Source organism: Ursus americanus, chromosome 3, assembly GCF_024610735.1.
Source record: "Ursus americanus isolate L20-20 chromosome 3, mUrsAme1.1.p, whole genome shotgun sequence".
Classification (NCBI taxonomy): Eukaryota; Metazoa; Chordata; class Mammalia; order Carnivora; family Ursidae; genus Ursus; species Ursus americanus.
The window spans coordinates 88,976,378-88,998,694 of NC_142129.1; the positions used below are offsets into that span (position 1 = coordinate 88,976,378).

At 40.6% G+C, this 22,317-nt stretch overlaps 1 protein-coding gene across 2 annotated transcripts in view; it reads right to left on the reverse strand.

Moving 5' to 3' along the window:
* VPS41 (VPS41 subunit of HOPS complex) overlaps window positions 1-22,106 on the reverse strand; it is a 168,635-nt gene extending 146,529 nt beyond the window's left edge. The window contains exons 1-2 of one of the 2 annotated variants that reach the window (XM_045793496.2): window positions 22,045-22,106; window positions 14,009-14,047 (exon numbers count right to left, since the gene is read on the reverse strand). In XM_045793496.2, the coding sequence (XP_045649452.1) occupies window positions 14,009-14,047; window positions 22,045-22,065 (60 nt within the window). In that variant the 5' untranslated portion in view covers window positions 22,066-22,106. Of the gene's footprint in view, window positions 1-14,008; window positions 14,048-14,995; window positions 15,146-22,044 lie in introns of those variants that run through there. The other variant, XM_087861201.1, reaches the window with a different exon arrangement.
* Between the last annotated feature and the right edge of the window lie 211 nt (window positions 22,107-22,317).

Genomic DNA, 22,317 nt, shown 5'->3' on the forward strand with positions numbered 1-22,317 from the left:
CAGGGGGGATTCAGCTTGAGGATTCTCTCTCTCCCTCTCTCTCTGCCCCTTCCCCCCGCTCGCACACACATGCTCTCTTAAATAAATAAAATCTTAAAAAAAAAAAAAGTAGCATCACCCCGACACCAAGACTCCCAAACGTCATAGGGAAAAAAAAGAAAAAACAGTTTAATCTCATGTCAGAACTTAAATGAAAAATTTCTAAATAGAATACCATAAATTAAACCCCAGCGTGTATTAATAGAAAACTTTTAAGATCAAATATTGCAGAAGTACAATGACTGAATATTAAGAAATCTGATTTCATCATTTGATAGACCAAAGAACAAAAACCATAGAACCACAATAACAGATACTGAAATAGCATTTATAAAGTTCAACCTTCATTTCGGATTCTTTAAAAAAAAAAAAAACAAACCTTTCAGTAAATAAAAAGGTTTCTTTCTTGAAAAGCTGAGAACAATCATTTGCAATTAAAAGCCAACATGAACTTAACAATGAAGAGAAGCAACAGGAAACTCGTAGGTGTCTATTATCACTATTTTTCAAAGCTGATTTAGAAGTTCTAGTCAAGGTAAGACAACAGAAAACAATGTATCATTGTTGATGGTCTTAATTAAAGATGATATAACTACAGGTAAAGTACAAAACTTTTAAGGCTTGTGATGATTAATTTCGTGTCAACCTGACTGGGCCATGGAATGCCCAGATATTTTGTCAGTCATTATTCTAGGTGCTTCTATGAGGGTGTTTTTGGATGAGATTAACATTTAAATTGGTAGACTGATTAAAGCAGTTTGTCCTTCCCAATATGGGTGGGCCTTGTCCAATCAGTTGAAGGCCTGAACAGAACAAAAGGGCTTACCCTCTCATGTAACAGGGGGGTTCTGCCTAACTGCCTTCAAACTGGATGGCTTTTTCCCCTGTATTTGAATCTTAACTGAAACACAGGCTCTTACTTGGTGTTGAGCCTGTGAAACCACTGGCTCTCCTGGGTCTCTAGCTTGCTGACTTACCCTGCAGATCTGGGGACTTGCCAGCTCCATAATCACATGAGCCAATTCCTTATAATAAATCTCCCTCTTTCAGATCCCACTGATCTCTCTCAGATTTTCTCTCTCTCTCAGAGCCTATTGGTTCTGTTTCTCTACAGAATGCTGACTAATACACAACACAGCTCCTGCCGAGACAGAGAGCTTGCCTGGACTGCTGGCCTCTTCCCCCAAATCAGCCCTGAAGACACTATAAAAGGAAAGAGCAATTCCAGAACTTAAGAGCCCCAAGTGAGAAACTCTGGAGGCAACTGGAATCATCCAGAAGGGGGAGCCATTTAGATGCAGCACTCACCTCTCCCCCAAAGTTGCCTCTGAGGTTCTGCTACCCGGTTCACCAGAGAAATGGGCAGCAATAGCTCCGCCCCTGCCCCGTGAGGACTGACCAGCTGCACTCAATCCTCATCTTCTACCTCCCCTCCCCCCCCAACAAGTGGAGATTAACTCCTTCCAGTGCCGCTCCCTCCAGATCTGCCTCAAGGGCACTTTACAAGGACTCCCAAGACTCATGGCACACATTTCCACACTGAAACACATTTTTCAAGGAAGCGTTCAGAGAGAAAAAAAATCTAGGGAAGGCTGTAAAAGATATGAAAAGTAAGAAATAGTGAGAAATGAGAAAAATCTTGGTAAAGTTCACGAATGTCATTAAAAAAAAAGGATGGGAGAAAAGGAGAGAAAATTAGCCAAATCTAATTCTTTGTTTTATAATACTTCAAAAAATGAAGATACATTACTTCTGATTTTGCTACATCATTAAGAAAATGTTTTCAAACACATCCAAATGTGAATACTGTTATTAGGAAACGAAGGGGGAATGCTATGGTCTCTACTGGAAGCCTGCAAACACCCAAAGTAGTTAACCGTTAGAAGAGGGAGGATGGTCAGTAAAGGACCCTCCAGACTCAGAAGGCACTTTAATACTAAAAAAAAATGAAGCAAGCCACTCCATACCATTTACATAGAGTTTTATTCAGGATAACTTACCAACAGGCAACAGGGCAGGCAGAAAAATGATCCAGGGCACTACATCGCTATTCTCTGCCCCTAGTCTCCACCACATCGTCTCCAGCAAGCCCAGACCTCAACCCACAGTTTTTATAGAGTGAGGGGCGTGGTGGTGAGATCACAGGGTAGTTACCTAAAGTGATACCACCTGTGCACCAAAGGGGGCTACACTAGTTATCTAGAGTGGCGCCACCTGGGCACCAGAGGGTCTACACAAGTTATCCAGAGTGGTACCACCTGTGTATTGAGGGTCCCTACTAGTTATCTAGTTATCTACCACCTGTGAGCCAGAGAGGAGAACAAGATGGAGTCAGTGTTGTCAGCACTCCTACATCATCACAGACCAAATATGGAAATGATGACAACAGACTAAAACCTTTAGCTTTATCAAAGGTTTCCCCTCTCTCATCCCTTCTGATACTATTTGGAGAGATTTATTTCATTCACTGAGGTCTTTGGAGAAAACAATCATATTCTAAAGGAAAGAATGATGGTAACGCAGACATCTGTGAATCTTTATACTTAAAAATGGTTGCACTAAAACTGAAATAGCTCATGGATGAAAAGAAATCTGTAGATTTTAGAAATTAGGTTTACAGCATTTCTTGAGTCTTCAGAGAAAGGAATGTTTTCAAGTCCCAACAGGGTAGAATCAGGCTCTAATTGCCAAGCGCAATGATTATTTAAACAGCACTCTTGGACAAGTATCAGAAAAGAGACACACACGTTTTTATAAACATAGCTCCCAACAGTATTAGCAGTCTCATTACAACTTTTTTCTGTGCTCAATGAAAAGGGCGAAGGGAACAAGATCATCCAATTTACTGTACTTGCTTCCTATGGCTGCTGTAACAAATCACCACACTCAGTGGCTCAGAACAACACAAATTTGGTGTCTTACAGTCCAATACAGATACCACTGGGCAAAAATCAAGATGCCAGAAGGGCTGCATTCCTCTGAGGCTCCAGGGGGAGAATCCATTTCCTCATCTTCTCCGGCTTCTAGAGGCCACCTACATTCCTTGGCTGTGGGCCCCCTCCTTCCTGTACCCACAAAGCCAGCAAAGGTGGGTCAAGACCTTCCCACGTCACATCACTCTGGCCTCCACTACCTCTTTCATCCGCTTGTGGAGACTCTTGTGACCACAGTGGTCCCACCTGGACCATCCAGAACAATCTCCCTATTTTATAGTCAGTTGGTGAGCAACCTTAATTCCATCAGCAACCTTAGTTTCTCTTGCCATGTATTATAGCATATTCACAGGTTCCAGGGATTAGGACATAGACATCTTTGGGGACCATTACTCTGCCTACCATTAATCTGCCTGTTACTGAGAGAGAATAAAAATGATAGTGGGTATGGAGCTGGAAGCCCCCAAGCCAAAGCTAAAAGACAGTTAGTTGCCACTTGCTTGTCCCTAAATTAAACCACGATCCTTTTGAGGACACGGCATGGGATAAAACAGTTCTCAGCTCAAGTTAGAAGGCCCTGGGATCTGTTTTTAACAAAGGGACCGCTCGAAGTCCTGGTTTCACCATCTCCAAAATAACAACAGAATGCCAGTTTCATGTAACTGTTTTAAGGATTTGTGAAATCAATTCATTTATTCATTCACAAGCAGCTCTGTTAGTGAGACCCAGTGACAGGGGCCCGGCCCTCATGAAAGTACCTAGCACCGAAGTGGATAAAAATAACAAAACAGTGGCAGAAGCATGCTTAATGAATGCCTTCTCATGTCAGGCCAAGTGCTAAACACACATTATCTCCCTTAATAGCCACTCAACAAATGTGTCCCTTATAAGCATTCTAGATAATACCATTTTGAGACACACAGTACAGAACTTCTGAGAGCACCAAAGACATTCTGCCAACCCAATCTCTCTTGAGCCCATTCCAGTCAGGCCCCACGCCACCTCCACTGCCACAAGCCACCACAACTGCTCCTATATGGATGGCCAATGGCCTCACCTTTGCAGATTCAAGGGTGAGTCCTAGAGTTCCTCTTATTACTCCTCTCCATGGCATCTGGCACAGTTGGCCACGCCCTTCTTCCTGAGATGCATTCCTCCCTCAGTTTCTCGGATACCACTCTCATTTGCCTTTCTTTCTATCCCACTGGCTACTTCTTCTCAGTGTCCTTTGCTGATTTCCCTTCAGCCACCAGATCTCAAAAAAGCTGTATACCCCTTAGGTCCAGGTATCAGGATTTTCATTTATCTGATTTCAAGCCCTAAATAATTTCAACCAGTTTCATGGTTTTAAACACCGTCTAAATGGTGCCTCAAAAATTCTTATCTCATGGGGCGCCTAGGTAGCTCAGTCAGCTAAGCGTCTGCCTTCGGCTCAGGTCATGAACCCACGGTCCTGGGACGGAGCCCCACATCGGGCTTCCCGCTCAGCAGGGAGCCTGCTTCTCCCTCTCCCTTTGCCCCCCACCCCGCACTCTCTAATAAAATCTTAAAAAAAAAAAAAAAATTTCCTACCTCCAGCCCAGACCTGCACTAGTCTTCTTTATCTAACTACCTACCTGACATTTCCACTTGGATGCCTAACTGACATCTCCAACTTAAAAGAGCCAAAATGGAACTTCTGATTTACCCCACCACGAACACCTTACCCTGAGCACCAAAACCAGAGCTAGCCAGTCTTATCCTATCTCAGTTCACAACTCCACCTTTCCAGTTGCTCACCCTTGATTCCTCTCTTTCACTTCCACCCCCATGTCCTGGCTCTACTTCGAAATCCACTAGCTCTACTTCGAAAACTACCCTAAATCCTTCATCACCTCTAGAAAGAGCTCTGCCAAAGCCTAACTGGTCTTGCTGCTTCCTACTTGCTGTCTCCAAGACTTTTTTCAAACGGCATCCAGAGCGCTCTCACTAAAACAATAGCCTCCCATGGCTTCCATCTTATTCAGAGTAAAAACCAAGTCCATGAATTGGTTTATAGGCTCTTTGTTCTGGCCACTCACTACTTCATTTCCTAACACTCAAGCCCCACTCGCATCCTGCAAGATGTCCAGCAACCCTACTTGAAGATACTATGCTTGCTCTTCCTTTTACCCATAAGACCTTTTTCCCATGTATTTACTCAAATGTCATCTTATTAGAGAGGCCCTCTCTGACCACCCAGGATGAAACAGCACCTCAGCCCACTCCAAAGTTATTTTTATTCACAACATTTATTACCACCAAATATGTTTTTGTTTACTATCTGCCTCCTTCATCAAATACTGATGTAGCCTAGCACCCAGAAGATAAAAGTACTCAATAAATACTTGTCGAAAAAATAAAATGATCAATCAGTCCATCTTGGATTGCCTAAAATAATTTCTCTCCTAGGTAGTGAAATTATAAATTCTGTTCAAATATATGTCATCCCAGAGCCATGTTCATCTTTTCAATCTCTAACAAACGGCAGAAATACAGGTTCACAAATCTGTATTTGCATCCAGAAAGTTTCTACTAAGTTTCCAAACATATAATTTTTATAATATATGCTTCGAAGAGAATGTTTATCCATGCCTGGGTGATGCAATAATCAGCAAAACCTGTTAATATTAATAGCTCATTAAATGAAAGAGCAAATTTTTGATCCAAAGGCTATTTGGAAGGATATACTATAAACCCATGCTCCATTTTTCTCAGCAATCAATCTCATAACAAGGTACATTACCATTTTAGTTACTAGTTGCTCTAAATTTGTTTATTAAAATTAATACATGTGAAGAATCAATTTGAGTTTCAATTAATGATTCATACTGTTCTACCTAGCAGGTAAGATAAATAAATTATTTTTGTGTGATGCATTTTCTGATTAAAAAGAGCTATCTTCTGATTTCTCACAATGACTGGTTTTCATTTTAACAAAACTGAAAAAGAACACTCCTGGTGGCTGATGCACCTAGAAGTTGCATTTTACTTTAATATTAATTTCTCATTCAACATAAATTGCATGTAGGTTTATTTTAAATAGGTTGAGCTATTTGTCCATCCGCGACTGACGTGCACAGAACACACACGTTTGCACGCATGCATAAATGAGTGCATGTAAAACCTGTGAAATCTGAGTCAGGTCTCTGGATTGTTATCGATATTGATTTCCTGGTTGTGATGCTGCACCGGGGTTAGGCAAGATGTCACCCTCTGGGAACTGAGTGAGGGTATAGAGAATCTCTCTGTTATTTCTTACAACTGCATGGGATTCTACACTTCTCTCAACATTTAAAACTTTAAAAACATATCTTAAGGGAAAAAAAAGATCTACTAGAGTTAAAAACAATTTTTGCTTTATGTAAAATCTTGGCCGAAATAAAGGGAACAAGAAATAAACCTAACTTTTTCCTAACTTCCTCGTTTGAGTGTGAGGTAAGGAAGGACACGCAGTTTCATTTTGAGTCCCACTGCTTTGCGACCCAAAAGTTCTGTAACATCGACACAAAGGACTACAAGAATATTACAGAGATTAATGTGTTTTGTTAAAAAAAAATAATTGTATTGTTTTGCTAAGTATGTAAGTATTCATATTTTTAAAAACTTGGAAAATGAAGGCAGATAATAGTAAATAAAATAAGAATCACATGACCCAGTGACACTATGGTCCTTTTGTTTTTTTTTCTATGCTTACATGAGGATTTTGGAGGGTGGAAAAAACTGGATTATATCCTAAATCAGGAATTAGTAAACTACAACCAGCCCATCTAGGCAGATGCCTGTTTTAATACAGCTTTCAAGCAGGTTTTTACATTTTTATATGGTTACATACATACATAATATTCTCAATACTGTCTCTGTCTGCAAAACTTTAAATATTTACTATCTAGACCTTTACAGAAACAGCTTGCCAGCCTCTGCTCTAAGTGACATTTTTGTAAAATGTTTTTCTTTATTATAAAGATAATATAATTCCTTTCCGGACATTTAGTCCGTTTCCAAATTTTTATATTATAAACAAAGTTGCAATGAACATTCTTGCAACTAAATTTCCATACGCAAAGATGAATGTACTTTTCCAAGGGGATATAACTTAGTAACTAACATTTTAAAAATATTTTATAAATGTTTATAATTATTTTCTAAGTAAATAACATTATTTTATGGCAAAGCATGAGTTTATTACAATTATTTAATGTTATCTATAAATTAGCAAAACAAATTCTCTATTCTCTAGACAAGGCAGCAAAGTTCAAAGATTCTGAAAACTGATATTTTCCACTAGCTGAACAAAATCTGTAACATCACCCCAAATATCATTTTATACATAGGCAGGAGTTCCAAGGGAGATTTTTTTTTTTTTTTAATCTTCTCCAATTCTACAAAGATAACCAGAGGAAGAGTCTGGAATAAAATTAGGTCACAGGCAAATCGGAGGCAGTGTAACTACAGAGTAGAAGGCCAGGCTTCGGAGTCCAACTGTGGGATTCAAATCCATTTGCCAGCAGGTGACCCTGTGCAGTTACCTAAACACTGTAAGTCTGTTTCATCATCTGTAAAATAGAAGCAGTAATCATGGCCAAAACTTGGGCTAGTGAATATATCTAAAGAGCTTACCAAAGTGCCAACTGCTGTTTCCTACACTAAATGTGTTTGTTTTTGTAATAATCTTCATTATCAAAATAGATTCTGAACACTGCTCATTCCACTACACCATCTTTGCTCCAAAGAGAGCTCAGAACCTCCTCTAAAGCAGCAACTTGTAGGATTTTCAAAATAAAATCCCAGATACTAGCTTGCTCATTTGTTTTGCATTAAAAACATATTCAATATGAAAGCATATTATTTGTTTCAGCCTGATCAAAACCATTATAAAAAGGAGTGACCAGTGGATTAGAAAAGTACCACTTCAAAGTAAAAAACTGAATCTAGGGATATCAACTTCCGGTTTAAAACAACTTTTTCCTTTAACTGCCCAATAGTGGAGTTTACTCAGTTCCTTACAACACAGCTAAACTAGATGCTCTGGAATCTTCTTGACTCCCCTACCGAGTTCCTCTCACATACTATCCCACACTTCCTCTTAGCTGAACTTGAGAAGCATTTCCTCTTTGCCTTCTGCTCCTGCCGAGCCCAGATCCCTACATCCCTTTTAGCTCTTTAGGGGCTTACACGAGAACTTCCTGCCATGGGTCTCTCCTTCCAGTTCATCTGTCACCAACCCCTGTATCCACCCCCAACAATCAAGGCCTTGGCTGGCTCCCCAGTGTCCATCAGATCAAGTTCAAACTGTCTGGTTTGACATATTAGTAGCTTTACAGCCTCACCCTAGCTTCCTTGTCCAGCCTCATTTCCCCAGCTTCCTCCACATTCCAGCCACACTGAGTGCCTCCCCGCGGTTGGCTGAACGTGTGTGCACTTTCATCACTCAGTCTCTTCCCAAAGACTTGCCCAGCCTCTGCCTAGATTCATCTTCCATACTTAACTCTTGAAGACTCCAAATGAAGCCATTCCCGACTAATCATCCACTTCTCCGGGCTCCTGTAGCACTCTGCCACCACCCATACCACAGCAATCGTCCCCAAGTGTTGACAGCAGCTTAGAGTTTCAAAATGGGAATGAAGCTCTTCTGAACACATACTTCTGTGTTATATTCTTCAAGACTAAAACACCATTTAAGAAACAGTCTGGCTTATCATATCAAGGTGGAATACACAGAGTATATATTAGAAGCAAAAAAATAGTAGAGGCGAGGAACACTTTAGCTATCCTACAAAATTTGCCACAACTCCTTTAGTATTAACATGAAGGCAAGCCCCTTAACTATGTTACCTATTAAATAACATACTTACTCCCCTGGTTGTTACTCCAGTTTTGAATTTCTACTTTAACTGCAAAGTACAACTTAAAATTCTCAAAAGTTTTACATGCTGACATATACACCACTGTCGATTACATTAATTATACGACACCCAGCAATTTCATTTGGTTGCAGGTTTCAAGAATAATGAAGAAAACACAGACTATTTTGAGCAGTTAATATTCCTTTCTTGAACACAAAATGAGACGTTGGAAGAAAACTAAGGGAAAAACTTCATGACACTGGACGTGGCAATGATTTCATGGATATGACACCAAGAGTACAGGGAGAAAAGCAAAAATAAACTGAACTACATCAAAATTTTAAAACTTCTATGCATCAAAGAATACACTCAACAGTGAAAAGGCAACCTGTAGAGTGGGAGAAATTATTCAAATATTGGAAACTGTATAACTGAATAGGGATATAGAGAAAGATATATTCTTTAGGTATTACATTATTTATATTCTTTATACAGACAGAGTTAAATCACAACTCTACAGATCTGTATCTATATGTCAATCCATCTATCCTATTCACAGGTTGTTGAGTTATACATAAACATAACAGGTAGAGCTCTATCTTTATCTATCTTTATCTGGTAAGGACTAACATCCAGAATATATAAAAAGCTCCTCAACGCAACAACAAAAACCAAAACTACACGATTTAAAAATGGGCAAAGGACTTGAATAGACATTTCTTCAAAGAAAATATGCAAATGGCCAACAAGCTTATGAAGAGATGTTTGATATCACTTGAACATTAGGAAAATGAATGAAAACTACAATACTACCTCACACCTGTCAGGAAGGCTTCTACAAAAACAAACAGAAAAAGAGAAAAAACAAGTGTTGGCACAGATGTGGAGAAATTAGAACCCCCAGGCACTCCTGCTGGGAACGTAAAGTGGTGCCGTCTCTATGGAAAATGGTAAAAGAGTTCCTCAAAAAATTAAAAACAGCATTACCATGTGATCCAGCAATTCCACTTTTGGGTACATAGCCAAAAGAATTAAAAGCAGTTGTCTCAAAGAGATATGTTTAAACTCATATTCATTGCAACATTGTTCACAAAAGCCAAAAGGTAAATGCAACTCAAGTGTCCATCAGTGGATGAACGGGTAAAATGTGGTACCGACATACCATGGAATATTATTCAGCCTTAAAAAAGATGGAAGTTCTCTGACACATGCGACAAAACAGATGAACCATAAGGGCATGCTGCTACATGAAATAAGCCAGTTCCAAAACGACCAATACTGCATGATTCCACTTATATGAGGTATCTAGAGCAGTCAAATTCAGACACAGAAAGTAGAAGGGTGGTTGCCAGGGGCTGGGGGAGGAAGAATGGGGAATTGTAATTTGATGGGCACAGAGTTTCAGTTTTGCAAGACGAACAAGTTCTGGAGGTAGGCTGCTCAGCAACATGGATGTACTTAATACTAAACTACGCACTTAAAAATGGTTAAGATGGCAAGTGTTTTTAAGATTTTATTTATTCATTCATTCATTCATTCATTCAGAGAGCTCAAGCAGTAGGGGAGAGAGAGACAATTTCAAGCAGACTCCACACTGAGCATGAGCCCAACACAGGGCTTGATCTCATGACCCTGAGATCATGACCTAAGCCGAAATCAAGAGTCCAACGCTTACCAGACTACTGAGCCACTCAGGTGCCCCAAGGTGGCAAATTCTATGTTATGTGTATTTTATCACAATTAAAAAATGTTTAAAAATAAACTTAAAAAATTTTTAAAGAAGAATTTCAGAAAAACCTGATGCTAGGGTCTTCCCAGTATAAAAGCCCAGTCTATATGAAATGCCGCATTTCATAAGGAAACAGATAAGTTGTTACAACACATTGTTGAAAACACTAAACACTGTTCTTTGCAGAAATGGAAACTATCTGAGCACTTGAATAAAGAGGTAGAAATACTTGAAGGAAATGCTGCCCTGTGAAAGCTGAATTAAGAGTAAAAAATCTAGTGGGGCAATAGAGGAAGAAGAGAAAAGGAAAAATAAAGATTCTTTGGCAACAGGACAGTGTCTCACAATCTCCATCCTGGATCTGGAAAGTGATTCAAACTGAGACACCCAGGACAAACAGCTCCAAAGACTGAATTATAAACCAATTCACTATACTTAAAAGCCCAGACTTGGTCTATCACCAGCCTGACTCCTTTGTTGGCCCATGAACCCACTAGAAGCTGTATATCTGGGAGACTAGCCACCCTGGGTCCCAGAGTCTCAGGGAGTGTCTCCAAGCCCTGCAGCTGAAGCCCCAGGCTGTAAAATGAGCACCAGCATTACTTCTAAAAGACAGACTGAGGATCGCCAGCTTTCGTGGAGTGCTTCCCACGTGCTAAGCACCATGCAAGACGCTTCGTAAACAGCAATCTTATCTAACCCTCACGGCAACATACGGCAACCACGTGAGAGAACTGAGGAACAGAGGAGCTGGCTGCAAGGCCACACAGCAGGTACAAATATAGCTGAGATATGAACCCAAGGCCTGCCTCCACAGTCCCTCAGTGCCCGCCAATGCAGAAGACACCAGAGCCAGAAGGCAAATGAAGGAAAGAGCCCAGATCTGGGGGCTAGATTTTGAACTCCTTTCTCCCTCAAACCAGCTGTCTGACGTTAGACGGTCAGGTTACCTTTTGGGTCTCGATTTTTTCAACTTTACAAGAATGATCTTTTCCTTCCATGTCTTTCCTGAGTGGTCAACTCTTATTTCCTACCTTCCTAGTTTTTCAACCATTTCTACTGAGTTTTAGAATTTCTGGTTTAAGATAGTTTTTCCAGGGGCGCCTGGGTGGCACAGCAGTTAAGCGTCTGCCTTCGGCTCAGGCCGTGATCCTGGCGTTGTGGGATCGAGCCCTACATCAGGCTTTTCTGCTATGAGCCTGCTTCTTCCTCTCCCACTCCCCCTGCTTGTGTTCCCTCTCTCACTGGCTGTCTCTATCTCTGTCGAATAAATAAAATCTTAAAAAAAAAAAAAAAAGAGTTTTTCCAATCTGCAAATACTTGTTTAAAGACATTCAATTCAGGATGGAGTGCTGTGCTGCTGCTTGTTTCTGCTGACAATGTTTGATTCTCACTTGACTTTCTTACTATATTTTTTTGAATGGATGCTCCCTGCCATTTCCGTTCAATTTTACAAGTCTCAGATTGCCCGGACAGCAACAATAGGTGCTCCTATGAAGGGGATGAGGTATTTGAATGGTTTACTAGGTCTCTTAGTTACATGGGTGAATGAAGTACATTTTCTTTAATAAGTGGTACATTTTTTTGGTACTGGTGAGAGAGGGGTAGGCAAGTATCCTGATTTCCTGCTTTGTACCTTTAAATTCCCCCCTTTCCTTTGAGGTCACCACCATGCTTTCAAGGGATGCCTCCCCTTTCTCTCTAGGACCAGCCTCTTCCCAACACTGTCCCCTCTGGTCCCACACCCTGTCAAGCCCCGTCATTTAAATTCTCCCAACAGCCAGTGCTCTGATCCAGCAGATGTCACGCCTGTTCTCAGGACTGCCCACTCAGGGTGGGGCCTTCTCCCTCCTGTGGGGGGGGAGGAGATGGGGGGACTTTTGCATGTATACCACCCCTGCTGGGACTCAGCTACACTCTCTTCATTTCCAATTGGCCTCCACAAGACTCAGCTCCAGACTCAATCCAGAGCCGGCTCTGCTGGTTTGGGATCTGTATTTCCCCACTTATACTGAAGTTTACAGCACACCCTGTTTCCTGATTACGTAGGAAGCATGAGTTATGTGTGCTTTGTTTGCTCTCCCTGTGGATCTGTTTAGTATCTGAAGGATGTGTGGAAAGATTTATTTAGGTGGCTGCCAACATCCTCCTCACCTCTGAAATGAAATTCTTGGACAGGACTCCAACACTGCAGAATTCTATACCAGTGATTCTGAGAATATGGTTAACCAGAAATCTCCAAAAATGAGAACAGTAAGCTAAACTGCTTTTCAGTTCTTTATTAAAACATCAGCAAGTATTATACCGTATCTATAGCAAACTCTGTAGTGCCTTATCAGGAGCCCCAAAGAGAGGATCAGAGGTCGTCAGCAGGACAAATATTAGGAACCATGCCTCACAGCCAAACTGCAAATGCCTAACAGTATAATACAAAAGATGTTCTCTAGATGAATATGTTTAAGCCCATCTTTTCCGAAACAAAATCCATGTAATAACTATATTCAATATCAACCTAAATTTATAGACTATACTGGTTACAGTCACATTGGTATGAATTTCCACCAGGTTATCGTAGATATTTTTTCATTCCTCTGAGCTAAATGAAATAATAAAAGGAAAAAATATAATTTTTATTATTAGTCCATCCATCAAACTGATAAGTTCATTAATTTCTGTTAAACTAATTCCTTATGCATAGTCTTGAAAAAAAATTTTTTTAAAAAGCCCACCCTTATATATTACTTTATTCTCCTTAAAATATAATCTTTAGCACAACTTAGCTCCTCAACAGTTTTTCAGATACTTTCCTTCTTTTTTATGAATTTCATGATTTTCATATGAATCATATGAATTATGAAACGATAATTTCAATGATTTAGAAATTACACCACTGAGCATGTCGTATTCATTAAAAGAATGAAGAAAGAATAAATACTGCAGAACCTATAGTGGTTGTTTTAAAATTTATTTATTTATTTATTTATGAAAGAGAGAGAGCCCACACAAGAGTGGGGGAGGGGAAGGAGGCAAAGGGAGAGAGAGAATCTTAAGCAGGCTCCACACCCAGGGCAGAGCCCAACTTGGGGCTCAATCTCACAATCCTGAGATCATGACCTGAGCTGAAATCAAGAGTCAGGGGCCCCTAAAATACAGATTTTTTAAGTGTCAAGATTAGTCTGTAAAACTTTGCATCAAATTTCCTACTGTCAATACACTTCAAGTTAAACTACTATTCAAGATCAAGAGAAAGCATTCCTTTCCCTATTTAAGTCAATCCATTTAATATTTTTAAAGACAACTGTCATGTTCTTCCCCAAGGCTCAATCACCTACGGCCTTACTTTACCACCCCAAGCCCCAGCAATGTCACATTTAACAAGGCAGAACAAGTTCAAGATAACATGGTGAGCAAGAAATTCTCAGGCTCCCGAACCACCACCTTACCTCAGACTCATCTGTAGATTCTTCGAGAGACTCGGTTTCCTACAAAGCACAGAGGGGGAAAATGGTCAGAAGAGATGACAAAAGAATAAAATAAGGGAAAAGAGTTATCGCATCCCCACCACCAACATCCACCTGCCCTTTCTGGGAAGTAATTTGCAACTACAGTTGAAAGGACTTCACACAGTCTGACTCTCATAGGCCTCCCACAACTTCCCACATCTGGCAGGACTGAGATGGTTATTCTGGGGCCGCTCAGACCCCTGGCTCCTGCTGACTTCCCTCGAGTGGTCAGCAGGTTAACAAATGGCCCCAGGAACTGTCAGGTGAGTACGCAGAAGGCTCTTTCCTTCGCTAAAAATGGAAATAGGTCTGGCAAAGCAGCCTTACTGATCTTGGAAGGGAAGAGGAAACTGCCACCTCAAATCATCTATAAGCCAATTCTTATACTGAAAAGCCCTTGTGCTATTAATTATTGTGCTATTAATCTGGTGAAGTCAAAATGACTGTCTTGCTTAAACAGTTTTTCACAAAAGAATTCCCCTAGAGTGGTAACTATCAGACATTGTGCAAACAAGCTCTATAATTTACATTCACTCTTTAAACCATTAACCGGAAGACAAATTCTGCCATTTAACACAGTTCCCCCCTTGCTAGACAATGAATCTTGCTGCTCCGGAGAAAACAAAGCAAAAAGGGAAAAATTGACTTGATCCTGCTAATCTCTCACCTGTCCACTGAAAGAGAGAATCTGCTGATGCCACGCATCCTCAAAGAGGTCAGCAAAATGAAGATTTACTTAACGTACTTATAGATATCAATAGCAATAAAAGGTTACAACTAATATGCTGACACTGAATGTAAGCATTTTACAACAATCCATGAGATAAAGAAAGAACAAAAAAAATGGGGCAAGGACATTTTAGATATAACTAATATTTTTCACGGAAAAAAATAAACATTTTAAAGCAAGTCAGATGCATATATTACTCGGTGCAAGTTGTATAGCAGGATAAACACAAATCTGGTGTTCGAAAACATTTTAATTCCATTCATGGAAAATTAGGAAGAACCTGGCAGGTGGCAGGCTGCCTGTGGAACAGCCTTGTGGACAACACAGTTCCCGCTCTGAAAGGCCATCTGTAAAATGGGGACAAATGTTACTTGTAATTAAGAATTTTACTGCAGTTGTATCATTATCCATGATGAACCTCAGAATCTGCTCTAAATCCCAATGTGGCCGAATTAGTTTGAATGTTCTCCTAAGTATTAGAAAATTCTTATTAAATTGGAGCTACAATCTCTCCACAGTAACTTTTTGTTCTTAGCACCAATAAGACACATAAAAAATCCAATTCTTCTACTACTTGACAGTTCTCCAGAGAGTTAATGACACGTATCATGCCTGCCCTTCTAAATTGTTTTTCCTCTGTGCTAACCATCGTCAGCTCACCATCCTGATCCTTCTCTTCTGGACACACTCCATTTATTATTAACAGTCACTATTCTGACATCTTTACTGAACATCTATTATATATATCCCCACAATGTTAAATGCTTTGCACCTAGCATCTTAGAATTTTCTAATGACCCTTGAGGTAAGAACACTGAGGCTTAAAGGCTGAACTTAATGACTTCTGACACCCTTTCCGCCCCTGACTGTTTCTGAATATTAAGTTACTAACATCAGCAAAACAAGGCTTTGACAACCATGCCAATGACCTGCACCTAGATTCCTATTCCCCAACCCAAGACCTCTAAAAGGACACTGGATTACTCTTTCCAGAAAAATTCCATTCAACCTAAGGACTTTTTTTTTCTTATTTGAAATCCATTCAACTAGGCACATGAGGAAAAGGGCAAACGTCCCATTTATGTTCTTCATTAAAACAAAAGCGTTAAGTCCCCACCCAGCAATGTCAACCAAAAACTCAAAATTGAATTATACTCTTGCTCTGTACCAAAAAGCATGCAGTGCCAGAATCCGACACCACGAGGCATGCAGCTCCCAGAAAACAGAGTCTTTGGGGAAAACCAGGCTCTCAGAGAAGCTTCCTGTGGCTGCTGGTATCAATGAGAACATTTACTCCAAGACACTCCCAAACTGACCCCTGGCACAGGCACAGACCTCCCCAACATAGCTGTGGCCTTGAAAAAAAAAAAAAAATCACACTTTTGTCCACAATCCAACCAAAGCAATGCATGAGTGACTTCAGGAACCAGTCTATTTCTTAGCTTCATCCACTCAATAAGCCCCTCTGCTTAATGTTCTAGAGACTGAGGGGCAAACCAGAAGACAGGAAGCGAATGTCCTAGTGAGGGATCCAGGAAGCTAGGCTGAATGGTAAGGTTAAAATTCAGAAAGAGTCAGTGGTTTTCAACATTTTTTAACTTCACACTATCTTTTAAAGAACTTCAAATCCTGAAAATGTAAGTTACAAAACTGCGCTGTTCTCTGAATGAAATAAACCAGACACATATTGTATGATTCCACTTATATGAAGCAGAAAGTATAACAGAGTAGACTAGGGCCTGGGGGGGGGGGTGATGTGCTGTTAGTATTTAATGGGTACAGAGTTTCAGTCTATGATGACGGAAAGTTCTAGAGATGGATGGTGGTAATGGCTGCACAACAATGCAAATGGACTTAATGCCACCGAATCAGATGTTTAAAAGTGGTTGAAGTGGTAAATATGATGTATATCTTACCACAGTAAGAAAATTGTGCTGTTCTGTTTGAAGCAAACATGATGAGCTGGAAGGCACAGAGTGATACAAATGTAGAGCTGGACAAAATCTGGGCAACAGCTGAAAGCTAAACGCAACGACTTCTTTTGCAAATCAATCCCTTAAACTCAGTCACAGATCCACGAATCTTGGTGCCTTGACATGTGACCTTCTGAATCTATACACACTGTGGCAGGGGGTGGGGGAGTGTGCAGAACTTGGGGGAGAACTGTAAGCCGGAGCCCGAGGAAGGCCAGCTCTGAGAGGAAGGCCAGCTCTGACATCTGCAGGATGAAGAAACAGAGCAGAGACCAGGCCCCAGGAAATCAGCCTGGCTTGGGGATAGACTTGAAACACTCAATGCTGCACTGCCACCTTCTCTCCTTCCCAACAGACTGTGTAACACAGCTAAGCTTAATGGAAGGCAGGGTAAGAGAGATCCCAATGTTGGACACGGGCAGAGGTAAGAGAATATATCTATGTGATATGTATATGATATCCTTGTATCATCGAGGCCTCCATTTCAAAAAGCTCAAAGGAGCTGTGGCCAGTTTGGGGCACTGAGGACTAGGCTGGCTGAGTAGGAAAGATGAAAGAGTACCTGGGGCGTGGGTAAGAATGGGCAGACTCAGGGTACCAACCCCACTGAGCCCCACAGGCTCAGCTATCGCACTCACTGTCGTCTGCAAAGGAAGGAAAACCTGGATGTCTGCCCAGTGTGGAAAAAGGGACCAGCTAGGCGGCCTAGTGACCCAGTGCCAAATCTGACTTTCGCATCACAATGAAATGAACTCAGTTTAGGGAATTGCCTAACACCCAGGCAAACACTCTATCTTTACAGATACTGATGCAGTAAGTCTAAACAAGAGCCCAGAATCACAAGCATTTGGTAACAAAAACACTGAGGAGGGAACCAAGTTCTCAGAAGAAACAAAGGCAAGGGTGACTGAACAGCCAAGAATGCGGAGCTGCAGGAAACACAGAACCCCAGACCTGAGGAGTGCTCCCTCTCCAAGGTGGTAACGAGGCTACTAGAGAGACCACGAATAATCAGCCGGTGACACTGGCCTTCAGCTAGCCAGCCCAGACAAAGAGGAGAGGAAAAACTCATAAGGCAAGAAGCACGTCCAGCTAAGCTAATTTGGGACTACAGTTTGGTTACATGATGGTAAAGAGTGAATCCTCTAGAAACCTCTCTAATCCTGTGTTTTAGCAAACTCTGGTTTGGGGCTTTGTTTCTTCTTCAGTTATTAGTGAAGTTGCTTTTAATAGATCTTGATCAAATTGTTAAAAGAGAGAGAGAGAAAGAAATACTGCATACTTGAGCAAAGCCCAGGTGTGGATGAACTGTTGTCTGACATAGAAGACACTTGGAGCTGGCCACTTTAACATACTTTATCTCATTTCCTACTCAAAAGGCTTCTGGAGAGTAAATAGCCCAGTTGGCAGGCAAGCAAACTGAGGCAAATATTTGTCGGTTTGACTTTTATTTTACAAACGGGACACAATCACATGGGAGTATAGGTGCTCGTGAACTGCCGTCTGATAATAAGTAAATGCTCTACGATAATAAGGATAACACTTCCTCAAATTCTAAAATGTAGAGGGAAAATTCAAAAAAAAAAGAAACTCTACTCTCTTGTCAAGGAATAGGTGGTCTGACTGATCAAATATTTTAATAGTTCCCTCATGGTTGGCTGGAAAGATGAAAGCGTTATGGGGATGGCAGAGTACAGAATGTAGGAAATGTAATCTACAATCCATTTGCGTTAGTAACTTTCAAAAGTTTCAAGTTAAGATAAAACAACACAAATTCTACCGCATCTAACTTATTGACATTTTCAATTCAGAAGGCTATTCTCCCCCTAATGAATTCATTTCAATATTTTATTAAGCACCTAGTACCTGTAAAGCACTAGCTCTGTGAGAGATACAGACATGAGTAAGCTCTGTCCTTATTCTTGAGGACTCCGCAATCTGTAGTGGAGACAAGACAAATACACAACCAACCAGACTTCAAGCAGAACGTCATCCATAAAAGAGGTATAAACAAATACTGTTGGGCATCTGTGATAATGAAGGTCGACTATAAATCATTTTAAAGCTAAGTAAAACTGCTGGTTAGAAGATCTCCAGGCAGAATAAAGGCTGTTAGTCCTTTCTGGGAACTATATAATATATATGTAGTGACTGCTGCAAACTACCTTCACCATTCTCAGCATAAACAAAGATTTCCCAATGACTTAAAAAAATGTTCAATCGCGTCCAAAAAAGTGATTTTCTAGTTCACATGTGAACTACTTCACATTACATTAATTCAGTACAGATCTTACTATTTGGGTTCTAAAATTAAAGGGAAAAAAACCACAATCACCAAAGGATACAATGCTCAGAAGAGTTAAGAGAGATTTGGTTTTGTCTTGCTCATCATAAAGGCTGTTTGTATTTACAGTGCATGATGCCAAGGAAAAAGGCTTCCTTTGCCCTAACCTGTCATTGCAGTTAATTTTAATACACATCCCAGTTCTTAGAGCATTCTAGGGGGGTAAATTATGTCAAAATTTTCTAAAAGGTTCAAAGTGGCAGAACAGAACAATTTGCAAATTTATTTAACTCCACTTTTGTGCACTTTTAGCTTTCAAAACTCTGTACACAAAAGGCCAGGTTTTAATGGCTTCCTTACTGTGAAATGCACAAATCAAGCAGGGTGAGAAAAGTCTAACCATTTTTAATCTACAAAGGACTGATAATATAGGTACAATTATTTACTAGCTTTAAAAAATAAACAGGACAATTTGTGAATGTTTGCTTCTTTCTGCAATTGACAAAATACTGGTCTTTTTGAGAATGATACTGATAGAGGGATGAATGCCTGCTCTAACTGTATGCAGACAAGTGTCGAAGGTGAAATGATGACTTGAAAGACATTTATTAAGGTGATAGGGGCTCATTCTATTTCATAAAGTAAAATAATAATAAGAATTAAATAAATAAAAATTAGGACTAGGTTAAGTATTTTTTGAAAGGTGCGGTGGGGTATTTTAGTGAAAAATTGTGAGCTTTGGAGATAGAAGACTGGAGGTTTATTATAACTACAAGCCTGAATAAGTTACTTTAGTTGTCTGAATTTCCATTTGCTTATGTGTAAAATTCAATCATTTAACACATATAGTGGCACTATTCTAGGTATCAGGCAAACAGCAGTAAACAAATCCTTGCCATCATGAAGCTTACATTCTAATGGGGAGAAGATACAGAAATGAACACAGAAACATACAGAACAAATAAACAGAAATTTTAAAACACACTATGCCGGATAGTGATGAGTGTTAAGAGTTAAGGAGGAAAATAACGCAAGAAAGAGGTTCCAAGGAATGATCAAAGAAGATCTCACTGAAAAAGATAACACTTGGACAAAGAAATGAAGGAACTGAGAGAGAAAGCCCTACAGATATCTGGGGTCAAAAAAGGGAGCAGCATGAGCAAAGGCCCCGAGGTAGAAACATGTCAGCCTGTTGAAGTATCAGTAAGAAAGCCAAATATAGCTGATGCCCAGTGACAGAAAGGGAGCAGAGAAGAGCAGTGGAAAATGAAGTCAGAAAAGGGAGAAGAAGCATCTGGGGCAATGTCCTATAGGGCAACTTGGGTATTCTAAAGGAGTCTGGCTTTTCCTCAGAGCGCAATGGGAAGCATTAGAAGGTCTGGAACATAGGAGGTGCTTGTCCTGACTTATATATCAGAATAAACATTTACCATACAGAATTCTTTTGTGAGGACCAAATGTGACATGAAGGGTTTACACTGGAAAGTGCTATAAAAATTCAAAGCATTCTTATTATAGCACTAACTTCCTACGTGTGCTTTTTACATCAGACAGCTTTGCCAAACTTCTACACAAAACACTAGTAAATAAATACTCAGAGCACCTTTCTCTATTTCTACTACCTTTTATCTAAGATCTTGGCTTTTTGCTTTTAAATCAAACTACAAATAAGCTATATTTCAACCTGAAAGACTAACAGTGTGAAAACCAATCTCACCACTATCATCAAACCTCGCAATGACTCATGAAATTACATGTGCTTAACGAGCATTTTTCCTTTGAAGTGACTGGATCAGAAAAGGGAGGCTTCAGCGGTTGGTAGCAACATTCCTGTTATCACAGCGACCACCCAAACCAAATTTCTACCTTATTTCTTAATTACTGATATATATCAAATGTACGTAGGGCAAATTTTCATTATGTAAATGAAGTATGTTACAGATGGTACAAATTATCAACTAGTTAAACTTTTGTTACGGTACAGCTCATCATAAATCACTTTTTAAAGGCAATTATGGAAACTGATGACCCTGTTCATTTGTAAGGTTAAAACACTGACAACCTGAAAGCACCCTGGAAATGGAAAAATAGGTATTTCCTCACGTTCTGGCCTTTTGTCTGCACTTTTCTGTCTTCTTGATATCACTTTTTCATTTCAACTAACGTTTGACTACCACTGCCGGTAGGAAAATAACTCTACTGCCATCACTAACTACTATCTAAACTCCAGCACCACATGCCAAGTGTGGACTCGCTTTGCCATCTGATGTTCTGCCAGCAACAAATACTCTCATGTAACTTTTACCGAGCTCAATTTTTACTAAGCACTTTAACTGTTGTACTTATTCTATCTTAAACTACTCTCTGAGAACGGTACTCTAATATCTCCATCTTATAAAGTTAAATAACTAGCCCAATGTCACGTATTAAGAAAGAGAACCAGCACTGGACCTAGGTATTTTTGCTCCAGAACAAATGCACTTAACCACTGCTGCACGCCGTAGCTGACTTAGCTCTGTACCTAAAAACAATAGGTACGAAATAAAACGCATCATCCACTCTCTCCTAGCTAGCCCTTTTGCAAATCAACTCTAACTGCCTTAACTTCGACTGGAAAGGAACTTAAATTTCAGTCACCTGGCCTCAAAACTCAAGCCAACTCTTACGCTTCCCCAAGGGCAGTCAGTCCCTAGGATAGCCAGGCTGCCTTCAAGCCAAAATTTCACGGACGACAGGCCACAGGGGCAGCGGCAAAGCAAGGCCGCCTCACGAACGCCGGGGGTGTGTCGGAGCGCTTTCCCCCGGTGCCCTCCAAGAGCTGCCATCCCACCCGCCTCTCTGCTCCCGGAAAGGGACTTTCGCCAGCCTCGCGCCCCGCCGTGGGCCTGCCTCGCCCTCCGGCAGCTCCGCACCCCTACATGCTCCGCTCCAAGCCCCGACCGCCTCAACCTCGCCTCTCACTCCCTTGCCTAGCAGTTACAGCCTTTACCTGCTCCTCTGCTTCCGCCATGGTGCCGCCGGGGAGTCACATGACAGACCCGGAAATGAGAGACACCGAGACACTGGGGCCCAGGTGCTACTGGGAAATGTAGTTTCAGCAGCATCTGACCGGGGCGTCTTTTCCAGCTGGTGAGCCTGTTGGGCCTCATCTCTGCTTCTGACTCTCCAAGCTCAACGGAGTTGTACTGTGTGGAATCTAAACAGAACCATTGTTAATTCCATGATTTATTTTAGTGTTGTTCTTACTGGTCCCATGATTATG